This window comes from Brienomyrus brachyistius, chromosome 14 (assembly GCF_023856365.1).
Source record: "Brienomyrus brachyistius isolate T26 chromosome 14, BBRACH_0.4, whole genome shotgun sequence".
Lineage (NCBI taxonomy): Eukaryota > Metazoa > Chordata > Actinopteri > Osteoglossiformes > Mormyridae > Brienomyrus > Brienomyrus brachyistius.
Genome location: NC_064546.1, coordinates 3,435,302 through 3,449,117, shown reverse-complemented (window position 1 = coordinate 3,449,117; position 13,816 = coordinate 3,435,302). Strand labels below are relative to the sequence as shown.

The window sequence follows — 13,816 nt, the reverse complement described above, 5'->3', positions numbered from 1 at the left end:
ATTTTGGAAAGTGGATTGATGTGGAGAAGCACTTGAAGCTTGTCTGTGAGTATGATACCCATGAAAACACGGACCGTGTGCTTTCCTTTGTGTTATGCTGAATGCCATGACCTGTCACAGGATAATCATACTACAAGGTCGCCGATAATAATACTACAAAATTGCCATTTTAACCTTTTTCCAAGTGGCCAAGGCCAATCATTCAATGTACCATCCATCCATCTATCCTCTATACAGTACCTGTCTGTCTAGCACAATGTCATGGTGAGCCTGGAACCTATCCCATAATGCACAGGGCTTGGCTCAGGGGACACCCTGGGTAGTATTAACACGAGTTATAACAGTGAAACGTCTGGCTGTCTGAATGAGTAAATCTGTCAGCCGCTTGGATTTATGCACCAACTTAAGCAATGGAGTAACAACAGCAATGCAAATATGATTCCAGCACGAAGGTCGATTAATGCCGTCTTTTTATGTCAGGACACTGTTCGGTGGCACCGGCTTCCACTAATTCCATATAGCTCTTCTGATGGGTAGAATAAATGAATAAATAAATGAATAAAAGGCATGGGAGGGGATTGTAAACAAAAAAAAATGACAAATGAAGCCTTTTCTGGGCAAACGGAGCGAAGATGGCGGCGACGGCTAAACTCATGCCTCACTGGGCTACTTTCATTTCGAATTTCACGGAAGGACACATACCCCATTCCCCTAATTCCAAGGAAAAATTCGGCTTTAAGCATGGCCTTTTGTGCTGTCCCAAATCGGGCCTCCGTCCCCTTCAGAGCAGGCATTAGCCGGATCTGCTCCATTAGTAGCTGTCTCCAGATCTTGCTGTATGACCGGTAACTAATACGGAGGAGACCAAGTAGGTCAAAACTGATGGGGGGAGACTGCATAACTACGATCCAGGCTTTCACCTCTCAGGTGCATTTTGCTTTAAATAAACACACCTACGCTTCCTGATTGAGCAATTTAAAGCAGCTTCCTTCCCAAAGAGCCGGAGCCCTTGACAAGCTGGGGGAGGGGGGGTGTGAGCCCTGGATGACTGGCAGACGAGCACGATAAACAGAGCTGAGACTGAGAGCGCATGCTGCGATACTTTCCCCTATCAGCCACCCATCTGACTTTAAACAGTCTTTCCCTGGCTTCTGTGAACTTCTAAAAGGACTCGAACCATATAGCTAGCAAGTCCCTTTTAAAACCCCTTGACATTTCTTTCATTCAGAGACAATAGGAGGTAACAGCAAAGCCCCAAACGGATCTGGGAGCAGGCGATGATGTGTTGCGCATCAATCCCACCCCGGTCTCCCGCGAAACAGATTAACCGCGGCTCCCGTTGACTAACGAGACATCTGGCTTGATGAATGGTAATAACTTCTTAACAGGAGATGCTTTAAACATTGATCCGGCGGAGCGAGGCAAGGCCGCCGTTAAGTTCATACATCAGCTTAGACGTGTAATAAAACGGCCGGGAAGTTACAGGACTTAATGCCCAGCCAATGAAGGTGGGCGGTGAGGATTTCTCATGAATCGGGGCAAATACCGACTCCAGCATGCAGGCCCTGAATGTGAATTCATATAGCAGCCACTTTTCTGCATGCTAGAGATTTGAAAAGGCAGACAAAGGATGCATAACAAAAGGGTCCCTTTGGCGATCAAATAAAGTTCAGTTTCATGACCTGTTGTTTCTGGTGAGATGCTAGCTTTGGGTGATGTCGATATTCTCATTAGGCAGGGGGTGCTTCATCTTTCCATGAATTTATGACCTAATCTATGTGGAGCTTCCAGGTTACTCCTGGGGATATGCATCGGTGTCTCTAAATTCGTGTCTGTATGTGTGTGTGCATATATTCCATGCTCAGATCTTTTGATCTTCATGGGACAGGCTTTGGGTTCTAGCCGCACCCAACACTTGATGAGTGTTACTGGGAATGGATGGATGGATTATTTCATTGTCGCAGCCATATTAAGGATGATCCGCTGGCTTATTTGGGGCTTATTTTAACCAAAGGACTGTTTTTCTAAAACAGCACTGATATAAAGTGAGGCATTATTCATCTACCAGACCAACACGCTGGTTTCATCTGGATGTTAGGAAAACATGAGAGCATTTCCAACACTGGTTCTATGCACTTATTAAGCAAAACTGGAATTAGTTCGTAGAATAAAGCGGCGTGTCTTTTGGGGGAAGAGAGCAGCCCATTAGTGCAGGAACCAATCTGGTCTTCAGCCTCCAGGCTCAGAGAGCACCACTGCTAACAGGATGCCCCCCTCAGGGCATGAAGCGGCGCTGCGTTTCCGCACCCTAAGCCCCAATCTATTCCGACACCAGTCTTAGGGCGATTTAAAGATGTAAGGGGCTTTGTAACACATGACCACTCCCTCACACACACGTATGTAGCGCCATGCTTATTTGCAGTGAAATTGCATATTTTTAATAAGAATCAAGCTGCATTTTTCTTAACAAACGAAACATTTGGAATGTCACTGATTAACGCAGTCCCTACGGAATCTCAAATAGAGCAAAGGGGTCACAGGGCAGCAGCGTGTGTTCACGGGCTTGATGACGCCGTGCAGAGAGGTGTCGTGACCATGATAACAGTCAAGCTGGGACGGAAAAAAAATGTAAAAGCACCAGACTGATCTTCACAGTGCTCTTTGTCAGAGAGACTCCATTACCATCTAGGTGATCTGTCCCAGAAGGTAACCTGGGGGATTAGAGGTCTGAATGTCAACCCCACTCTGTGTGTGTGCAGTTTTGTATGGTCTCCACATGTGTCTATGGGCATTCTGGATTCTTCCCGTGGCCCAAAAACAGTAACACTCTCTAACACTGATTTTTCTATGTATGGTCTGCCAGGGCATAACCCGCCTCACGCTCCGAGCTACCTGGCATGGGTTCCCAATCTCTGTAACAATCCACTCAATAAGCAGTTGGCACGCAGTTAGTGAGGACTGTGGCATAGCTATAAATCCTGCCCCCTCCAGTAAAATGTCACCTTGGACACCTGACTGGGTACTCCTGGGTAGATTTTTTCAGTGGGGTCCCCAACGTTAGACTTCGGGGCCCCTATAAAGTACTGGGCCCCCTGAATCTTCTATCCATGATTGGAGTAGCACCAACGTCCACCTGCCACATGGCTTTTGTTCCCTGTACAGCGTCTGGATCTTATTTTAGCTGTCGCACTTCTGACCTGAGTGTCTTCCCTGCCGGCCACTCAGTGGTTCACCTCTCCTGCCAAGACAGCCTTCTCCAGCAAAATGCCATCTACACCTTCCATTTCTCTCCACCCCCACAGGTCACAATAGAGGCTGGGGTGGCGACACTGTAGTGTTTTCAGTCCCCCGCCCCTCCCCACATACACTCCTCAAGCTGGAAAAGGCTCACCTTCCCATGGCATACACTAAGGTCGTCATTAGGCTCTACGTCAAAAACACACACGGGGAATATTTTAAACTGGTAATTTAGTCTATTGGCTTGGAGGTGGTATTGAAATTCACCCCACTTGCCCCACACTGCCCCCCCGTCTCACTAAACAAAAAATCAAAGAAAGCACACATCGACAGATAACAGCCTCGGTGAACCACCCCCCGTCCTCTGCTATCTCAGGGCTTCAGTGTGTCCCGGAACCAGATGGCATACTACTAGGAGCCAAAAGATTAATAATTAGCCCTTCAGTGGTCTGAGGCTAAACTGCGCCATTTCAAATTTGCACTTGTCAGGAGAGGTAGGAGCTGGAGCCAGGCTGGGGTCAGAGTGTGGATATTGCAGAAAATTTCATACGCATTCAGACGGGGCAGATCCTCCTCTGGGACCAGCATACAAACCGAGTAGTCCTTGTGCAACACCGCCAAGGCCAACATCAACCTAGACCACAAGGATTTAGCACTTTTTGTAGTGTCTTGGAGTGGGGATTTGCTGCTTAAGCCACTGGGAATTGTAGAAGGGATACGTGACGGGGTATGAAAATGAATACCGCGTCTTCGGGCCAAGGTGGCAGAACCCAGAGTGTTCCTGAGAGTGACGAGGACCAACCGGCAACTAGGAAGAAGGCTGGCGTGCCATTTCCAGAAAGTTACCCAGTGCCTCCATACTGCGAACACCAACATTGCCTCCAGGCCTTCCTTCAAAGGGTCACTGGTTGCCTAGCAGCCAGGCCAAATAGACAGCCATGTCCTGTCTAGTGCCCAGACACCCACCCACTGCTAAAACGACATGAGAAGATAATGCCTTCGAAAGATGTAAACGCCGTCCACGCCTCTGCTGACATAACGTCAGCTGAAATTAAAAAATCAGGACCTCAGCGTGACCTGTGCGGAGGTTAAAAATAGCTACCGTCGGAAGCCAGCTGACACAGGAGGGCGGACGTTGATTATTGACAGCGTGGCTCGCCCTAGGGGCATTCCGCTTAGATTCCGGAGCTGCCTGGAGTAGACGTGCTCCAAGGGTGAGCTGTAGTGAGTCGGCTAATTAAGGTGTGTTTACATGGGGCGGCTGTCTTCGGCAAACACTAACGAGAGGAAGCAGAAGGAAACATTGATGTGCCCAAAATCACAAATCCTGGAGGGTAATGTCCACAAAGGTGAGGCTGCAATGGTGAAATGGATGTATGGAAGGAGCTGCAGGCTATTTGATCAGGGCAGCAGGGTGCTTGTGTCAATCCCAACCATGACACTGGCCCTGCTGGACCTTAGGCCTACTGTCCTTAATGAGGGGAGAGTGTCACTAGCCAACTGCTCAGGCCCCCATGTGAGAGCTACACTGCTCCTAGGGCTGTCCCCTACACACGCACATATTCCATTAGTCACAAGAAAATGCTAATTTGTTGTTTATATTGTGGAAATAATACACATGAGAGATAGTACATTACCCCTAACTCCAGGCTTAAATTGTTATGTAACAGCAGGAGATATCCAGCACAGTGTACTTATACTTTAAGCAAAAACACTCAAAGCAACCCACTGTGATCACATGGGTGGAGCAAATACTTTACATAAAATAAAAAAAACACTGAAAAAAACAGTTTGGCATGAATTAGCAGTGTTAATTAGACTATTACTAGTGCTGTTCAAATGTTATCCCTCCTTTCGCTAATTAGTTTTAAGTTTAGCAGTCTAACCCCAGATGGGAGGAAAATTGCGTCACTGTTAATTACCATAAACATCCATGGCCGACCTCAGTCGTCAGTCGTCTTTGGCTATGGAATATGACATTAAACGGCTACACAGGAACACAAGAACGGTCAAGCATGGGTACTGAGAAACACGCAGAGTATAAATCACAGAAGCCATTTTAACTGCTTGCATTGTGAGTCCGTATCCAGCTAATAGTTGTCTGCAGTCAGCCCACCATTTGCAGCTCTAATCTCTTGGTACAGGATGAAAAAACAACAGGACAGAAACATTTGCGGAAAGGCACGATCGCCCATCCCCACACAGGCTGTCCATAGTCCCTGCCTCTCATGGGGAAGTGAACATGCATCTTTTTCAGACAGGATAGAAGGACCTTTTTTCCTTCAATGACTATATTCGGGGACGGCTGACTGCTGTTTATAGTGAGCATGGGGCCTCAAAACATTACCGATAAACATCAAGGCCTTGAAGACAACCAAACAGGATCATCTATTTATCTATTCATCCATCATCTAATCATGGTCAGGGTCTTGGGGAGCAGCAAGCTGTCCTAGGCAGCAAAGGGCACAAGGCTGGGGTACACCCTGAATGGGAGGCCTGTCCCTGGGAGAGCAAATACACGCACATCCAATCATACTCTATGGGCAATCCAGAGATGCCATTTTGCCAAGCTGAATGTCTTTGGACTGCAGGAGGAAACATGAGCACCTACAGGAAACTTATGTGACCTAGGGAGAACATTGAGAACCTCCCTCAGGAGAAACTCAGGAGATTCTAAATTTTCTGCATATCCATCCACCCATCCATCCATCCATTTCCTATAACCGTTTGTCCTATTCAGGATCATGGGGAGTCAGGAACCTATCCAGGAAGCTACAGGCATAAGGCAAGGAACAACCCAGGATGGGGCACTAACCCATTACAGGGCACACTCACACTCCATTCCCTCATAACTACATATACAACAATTGAAAATTTGCATGAACATATCACGACTATGCATTCTACTGTATACTGTAGTTATGAGGACGTACACCATTTTCTGCTACTGTCACTGTTATATCCTGATCCTCTTAAAATCTGTCTTTGGCTTTTAATCCCCTTTATTCTTAAGGAAGCATTTTCTCCAAATCTGCATAAGGAAGCACTGTCGGGGATTAATTAGCTCACTGATAATTAGGTGGAGAGCTAGCCTGGTCTGCCGGCTTAGCAAATTGCAGTGCTTTAACACGGGGTCTATGACAGGCTACTCTCAGCTGAGTGTAAAACTAGCACTGAACCGGACAGTCCTTTCACCTCCGGATGACAGATTTTGGACCCAATCCTTTTTCTTCCCGACAGGACATGTTTTTTTCAGCAGCCGTACATAAATATTTGCTGTGGTGGAGACTCCTCTCACAGCGAGCGCTGTGTTCTGAACACTCATTAAAGGCCTCGGTGACAGCACTAAGCCATTCTCATCAGGACGCCTCAGATCACTTTTAATTATTTATTAATGTCAGGGGAAAAAAACATGTCCCCCCCCCCCATACGATTTCCGGTGTTCAAAGCTGGGTGGTCAGTGTGAGTTGGCCAAGGTCCTCACTCATCACTGGCAAAAAAAAAACATTCTAGGAAAAAAAAAACTGATTAAGCAGCAGTATTAAATACTATAAATACTACTAACATAATACTAACAGTGAAAGCAAATCAGCATATATACACACACACAAGAAATCCATCCATCTACTAATCTCTCATCCTAAGCAAGGTCATGTGGTCATATAGATGTGCATGAAATGTTACAGCACAATGTCTCTTCATCTTCCATGGACACTTATCTAGTGCAGCATTACAGCCTGGGGCGTGGAGCGTATCCCACAAAGCCAAGGGAACAATGCCTCCCTAGGAAGGACGCCCGTCCATACTCTATGGTCAGCAGATAATCCAAGTCGGGGAGCTAGGGCTAGATTTGTAAACTACCATGTTAATTAAAGAAAGATCCATCCACCTGTTTAACTAACATTGGTGACACATGCATGATGATTATAGGACACTGACCAATCAGCAGACAGCAATCCAGAATACAGGTCCTTTTTAATTGAAATGGTAGTTTACAAATCCTGTTCTCATTGAGGTGTCCTCCTTGATGGGGACTATCTGGTCATCCTAACATACGCAAACATGAAGGCACATGTGAAGAATAATATTGAGACAGCTGTTCTCCTAACCATGTTTTTGGATGCTAGAAGGAACATGGAATACCCAGAAGACCTCCACACACAGACCTGGGGGGTGGAACTCAAACCTACAATGCTGGAGGTGAGAGGCCATGCTATTACCCATCCAGACACTGCGCTATAGTAAGCTTTAAAATGTCAAGTAATGACAAAATATTAATGAAAAGCTACATGTCACGTTGCTTTGGTTAAATTAAAATGAAACTTGAGTTTAATGATACCATGCTCCTGTTCATATTGATCAAGTTTGCAACCCTGTAGTTGCCCTAATATACTGCAATGGAACAGCAGGCTATAGAAGTGTAAATTGCCTTAGTGACACTGAATTCTTTTGATTGAAATCAATACTGATTGCATAATGCAAACTCATGGGCATCACCTACGCCCACAATTCAGCAAAAAGTGTAAAAAGTGTAAAACTGATATATTGCCCATTAAGGTGGAGTGATATATCGATAAAATATCAGATCGTGGTTATGAACATGCATATTGTCATCCATTTGAATATCGTGAGTGTCGTGATATAGCAGGAACACTTGTTTTCTTGCATAATTAACAGTTATAATACACTATTTTAAAACAAATTCCATCAAGGTATGAGTCTGTTGTTGGCCTCATTTATCATTACACCTGTCATACACTCCACAACTATTAGTAAAATGATTTGGTCATCATATTTAGAAAAACTCAAAACCTGCTGTCATATTTTACCGTTTTTTGTATATGAATTTTAGAACACCATGATAAATATTGAAAATTGTGAAAATCACTGAAAATATCATGATATAATTTCTAGGACATATCACGCAGCCCTACTGCCCATTTCTGAGATTGTCACCATATCAGCATGTAAATTCTAAATCAGAAAGGTCCTCCCTGATTTACATTCATCTGATCATAGTGCTTACTGTACTCATTGTGATGGCCCTGATCATTAAAATAAAATGAAAACAAGAAAACAGATCGTTCTGCTGACAAAACTATCCCTGCACCCTTGAAAAAAAACGTATTTGCATTGCTAAAAGTACACTAATCTAAATTATATTACTTTTTGAAATATGTATTTATAAATAATTCCTCAAAGTGATTTTGATGTGAATAGATTATAGAAGGTTTGCAGGAGGTTTATAAAAGAATACTGAAGGTTTCGTTTCCAAATTCAAAATTTTATGTATAGCGTTATTTTGCCCTTCAAATGCTGCATCAAATTATGCAAATTATGTTAAGCCCCTTCCCCCTGATTGGCCCTTATTGGACACTGTGCCTGATGATGTCACAATGCGCCACAGCTGTGACTTCCTGTTATCCCTTTTTTAGTTCCTGGAACCGAGGACTTATCCTGTCCAAGTAGCTGCCCATGCAATTGCCTTTGGTGGCAATTCCCCAACATGGGACCAGCCAATAAACGTGATGAATACCTCTACAGAGGGGTTTTCAGCAATATCAGCTGCAGGATCACCTACACAGAACTTGGTACAATTTTACATTTTCATTTTAAAGCACTATTGTTTTCCACTTCTTTAATGCTTAATTGTGTTTTGGTCATTAAAAATGACCTTTACTTTAATTTCCAGACTAAATCTTGAACATATATTTACATTTCTTTTGCTTTTTTTATAATGGTAAATTTACCTAAACAAATTACAGGAATTCTTTACAGAACTCTACAGCAAACAACCATCCTGACCCTTCCATCATTTTACCGGAGGGTCCACTGGGGCGCTGGTATTATTGTCTGTGCCCCATTTCTGGAATTTCCTGTTAACCTGGGCCCTGTGGAAAACTGGCTTGACTCCAATGCAACGTGACCCCAGCCCCACATTCACCATCCAACCGTGCCCTTTGACCAAGCAATTAGCTCTATCACTCTGTCAATCCCACCCTCGATGTATCTGGGGGACCATATTGCCTCCATGTCTTCTTGTCTGTGTTATGTCAAATATCGAGCTCTACACAGCCCCCGGGCACGTAAAAACGGTCACAGCATCTGCAGTGATTTCTTACATTGTGAATTGCGAATGACTGTCTCCCAACTGAAATGGTGACTGGTGCATATTGACAATTTATAGGCTACGCAGTCCATAGCATGCTTGCAACTGAACCAGCAATAAAGAGAATAAATTAGCCAGCAAAGGGCTATACTAGCTGATAGGGGTGTAACGGTACACAAAATGAACTTAATGGTTCGTACAAACCTCAGTTTTAGGCTCATCGTTCAGTGCAATTTCAGTACAGCAGGGAAAACCTTTTGTTTAGAAATTACTTATTATTAACACTACAAACACAATTAGGAATAGTTGCATCTGTCGATGTGTCTGAATCACGAATCAAGAATCAAGAAACGCTTATTTGCGCGTTGTAAAAATAAAGAAATAAATCTAAAATATAACATCATAATCATAATAAAGTAAATCCCATGTTCTCGACTACTGAGTATGGTCTCGAATCTGTAGCGATAAACACCCTTACAGCTGTAATGATATTTTTAGGCCAGTCTAGATTTCCTGGCAAAAGTGCCTTACATGCCATAGGGATGCTAACTTGCAGAGGCAGTTCCTGCTGTGCTCAGGTCATACGTAAAGTCGGATGATGTTGCATCAAATAAGTTAGCATGTTGGATTCGGTTCCAGCGACATACTATACTTCGGTACAACAGCCAACGGCACCATTGGTCTTATCGACTACTCTCTCCAGCATTGGTGTGACTTATTCGGTAAACGAAATGTTCCCAAACCGCCGATTATGACTGACTGGAACAACCATTAGCTATAACCAACTCATACCTAACCAACTCATGAACATCTGCTTGTGAATTTAGGTTCCACTCATTTCATTGTGTGTAGCATAAAATTTTAATTATGTACCAAATGTTACATTATATACATTACAGCCCTGCTAGCTAGCTAAGCAAAATGGCAATCGGTGACTTCAGTGTGTTTAATTCATAGTTGCTTGGCATTAAGATCCACTGCCATTAAGCGTGGTGAGGCAGGAGAGATATCTCATCTCTCTATCAGATACGGCCATTCACAGGCCTTTAATGTGGAAATTCACAAGGCAGAAGGTTACGTAACTATCTTTGAACCTTTTGGGGGAGGTGGGGAGTTACATGGGAGAATTAATTTTGTACACATCAAAGTGGCCCGGAGACTTATCGCGTTTCTCAGCCTAATTTCGAAAAGGTGGCTGCACCAGATTAATTTAACGGTTTCTCTACTTTTGCTATAATCGCATGTGGACCGGAAATCTGCCAATCACTGCAAATGTTCACCAATGGAGCCTGCTGCTGATTGGTGCCCATTTTGAACGGCATGCATCAAATTGCATTTAGAGTAAAATACACTCCCTCACTCGCCAGGGCCCCATTCCTATGGTATAAACCCTATCTTCCATGAAAGAAGGGGAGGGATTTTTAAGGATTTTGTTTCCCCAACACCCACTGACCAAAAGGGGAGGGAGGGGTTGGGTTAACAGATGGTACTTAGGCATGAGCACTGTGACTATGCTGAAAGGAGAAGAGAGATTTTTAATTTCATCACCATTATAACTCCAAGATGTCAATCCGGGGTTTAATATCGCACAGCCAATCCGTCCCCTTTCCTCCGGGAGAGCCCCCATCCCTCTTTCGCACTGTATCCCCCTCTCTCCTTCCTCTTTCTCTCTCTTCCCCTCTCTCTCTCTTTCTCTATCTGCTACACGTCCCATAGGATGACATATGTGAGAAGACCTTCCGCAATTAGTGGTTTTTTGCGTAAGGATCACAGCCAATTCTCCAGCCAAGGCTAACAAGAGGGGATTGTCTAATGAGGAACAGAGAGGCACATGCAACAAAACATGGATGCGTTCTCCAAGTGCAGGCTTCTGCATGATGGAGTGGCTGAACTACACATTCTTTAAAGCACCTCTGATGGGAAAATGCCTTACACCCCTCTGGAAGCTGGTGAAATACTGCCACAGTATGACATAAGACGTGGCACAGAAATAAATCATGGGGAAAAATGGGCAGTTGTTGCAAATATTGTGCTTCAAAAACATGCCAGAGCCGATTTAGTGGAAACACAAAAATCCATAATTGTTATAAAAAAGAGGAAGGTTTAATCAGTTACTGATTTGGTCAATCTTATTGTATTCTCATTCTTACATATATGGTGCGTTTGCAAATTTGGTGATCAGCCCCAAAATCGGAACCCATTTTGTAGGATGAGTGACCAACTGATAGGACACAGTCGCCCGGTGCACAACAAAGGTTTTCTGAAGCAGGACACCCCAAGGGAGCAAACCTCCGCTGTGAGGCGTCTGCCTCCCACCCTGACACTGCTGTGGCGATCTGCACGCGCTCCATCCGCCAGCCCCCAGATGGAGCCGCTCTCCTCAGCCCCCAAGACGGGCGTCACGTCTGTCATCCGTCTCCACGTTCCGCGGTATGGCGCGGGGGGGGAGCGCGGGTAGATACGGAAGCTGCATTTCAATGCCACTGCTTTGTATTCCTGTCGGATTCTGGAAAGCAAAGCCGCATGTCAATCTCTCCCCTAACTGGCCCCCCCCTCCCCATAGTTGGGGGGGGGGGCTTCATGCCTCTGTGTCACAGCGTCTGTGTGTGGAGGTGTGCAGGTACTTCCCTCAGGATCCTCCATTTTTTCTGAAGCGTTCCCCTTTGCCTTTACTGGACATTGTTATTACACCATTTCAGGAGTGGGTGGGTATGTGGGGGGGGGGGAGATCTCTGGGAGAGGCTATAAACATGGTTTCCCAGCTTGATCAATACCTGCTGTATAATTTAACGAGTGAGTGCAGGAGACAGAACCGGCGACCAATGTAAACTCTAGGTAACACAACTAGTCCATCCTCTTGAGACATATGACAGCCATGTTCACGCGCACATGCATGCATGATCAGATGCGCCACACAATCCAGCAGATTTTATGCACCAGTCACATTTCAACGTGTATAGATTATCAACTATCAACTCTGTTAGGTTCATCAACTTGCCATTGCAAATAAATTCTTTGCAAACCATAAAACACTTATTAAATTATTATTATTTGACATTCTCATTTTGCTTTACAGATACTTTTACCCAAAGCTACTTACATAAGTTAAGCAACTAACCTGTCCACAGTGGTCATGCCGCAGCCATTAATCATCATCATGAACCGTTGCATATTGACCAAAACAATTTAAGTTGTGCACTTTGCTTGGTGCACTCCTCTCTTTCACATGCCTGTAATCTGTCTGGATGTGGGAAGAGCGCCGCCCTAGTGACCGTGTCCGCCAAAGTGCGATACTCACACTGCACGATGAGCTCCACTATGGCTTCCCGGGGCTTGACGTTGAAGCCGTTGTACTGGCTGGTCTGGCAGCGGTAGGAGCCTGTCATTTCCCGGGAGACGTTGACGATCCTCAGGACACCATCGTAGCTCTCCGACTGCATGTTCCCATCCGGCATGGGCGCTTCCTTGTCAGCCCTGGACCACAGGATGATGGGCTTGGGCTTTCCTGAAACAAGGCACTGCAGCTCCACCGTGTCGCCCTCCTGGGTCACCAGGGGGGACTTCCCACGCGGGACTGTCAGGTTCGGGGGAACTAAAAAAGGAAAAAACAGAGGAGAACCTGATATCGGGCTCTAGCAAGTCAAATGGCGGGGTCTCCACAATAGCCCCAAGCTCACTGTCTGCCCAGAACCCTGTAGGTAGGACTGGACAGTTAGTATGGATCTTTCAGTCTTAACAATGCAGTACATTATGAGCAACCCACATCAAGTCTCCACATGGTCAATGTCGAATAATTGGCAGTTAGGATTAGAAGGCCTTGAATTGTTGCACTGAACTGCAAAGGAAGACGAAAAAACCTGTAATTTCAAAATCTGTTTCACTGGCTCATATTCATAATTGGAACAACGTGCGCCTGCGTGTGCAGAATATCCTCACAGAATAGGACAAAACGAGGAGCTGGGGATCTAATAATTTCCAAGCTTTCTGATCATGATGAAAGTATGGCTGCTTTGTTAGAACGCGGGCGATGACCTTTTGGATGACGTCCTCCACAGCTGTTTACCTGCAGGCAGAGTAGCAGGAAGTGAGATGTGTCTCTGGGAGCAGACAGCCACCCACAGGGCGTGACCGCAGCTCCGCAGTCACCGCTCACCTCCACATCATGTGAAGGAGTCTCTAGGTGGTGCTCATGCCTGGTGCTGGCCTGTGCATCTCACTCGCCTTCCCTCACACGTCGCTTCATTGGGGATGGTTTGAAAAAAAAAAGGAAGGGGAAATGCAGATGGCGAAACAAACTTCTCCTTTGTGGCAGGGGATCTGAACCTAAGAAGGGCAGACTTAGAGGCCCCTGGGTCTGCCTGTGTTTGTCACGGCAGATTCCCTGTTTAGTCCCGGAAGCGTGGACACCTCCGGGGCCTGCATGTTCTGCCAGACTTTTCTAGACTGCAGGGCAGGCCGCTGGTGGTGCAG

General features: G+C 45.3%; 1 protein-coding gene across 4 annotated transcripts in view; it reads right to left on the bottom strand.

Annotated features, from left to right (window-relative positions):
* Window positions 1-13,816, bottom strand: part of mdga2a (MAM domain containing glycosylphosphatidylinositol anchor 2a) — a 194,790-nt gene that overhangs the window by 68,950 nt on the left and 112,024 nt on the right. For 2 of the 4 annotated variants that reach the window (XM_048974881.1, XM_048974880.1), the window contains exon 8: window positions 12,645-12,965. In XM_048974881.1, the coding sequence (XP_048830838.1) occupies window positions 12,645-12,965 (321 nt within the window). The remainder of the gene's footprint in view (window positions 1-12,644; window positions 12,966-13,816) is intronic. The other 2 variants (XM_048974883.1, XM_048974882.1) reach the window with 1 other exon arrangement.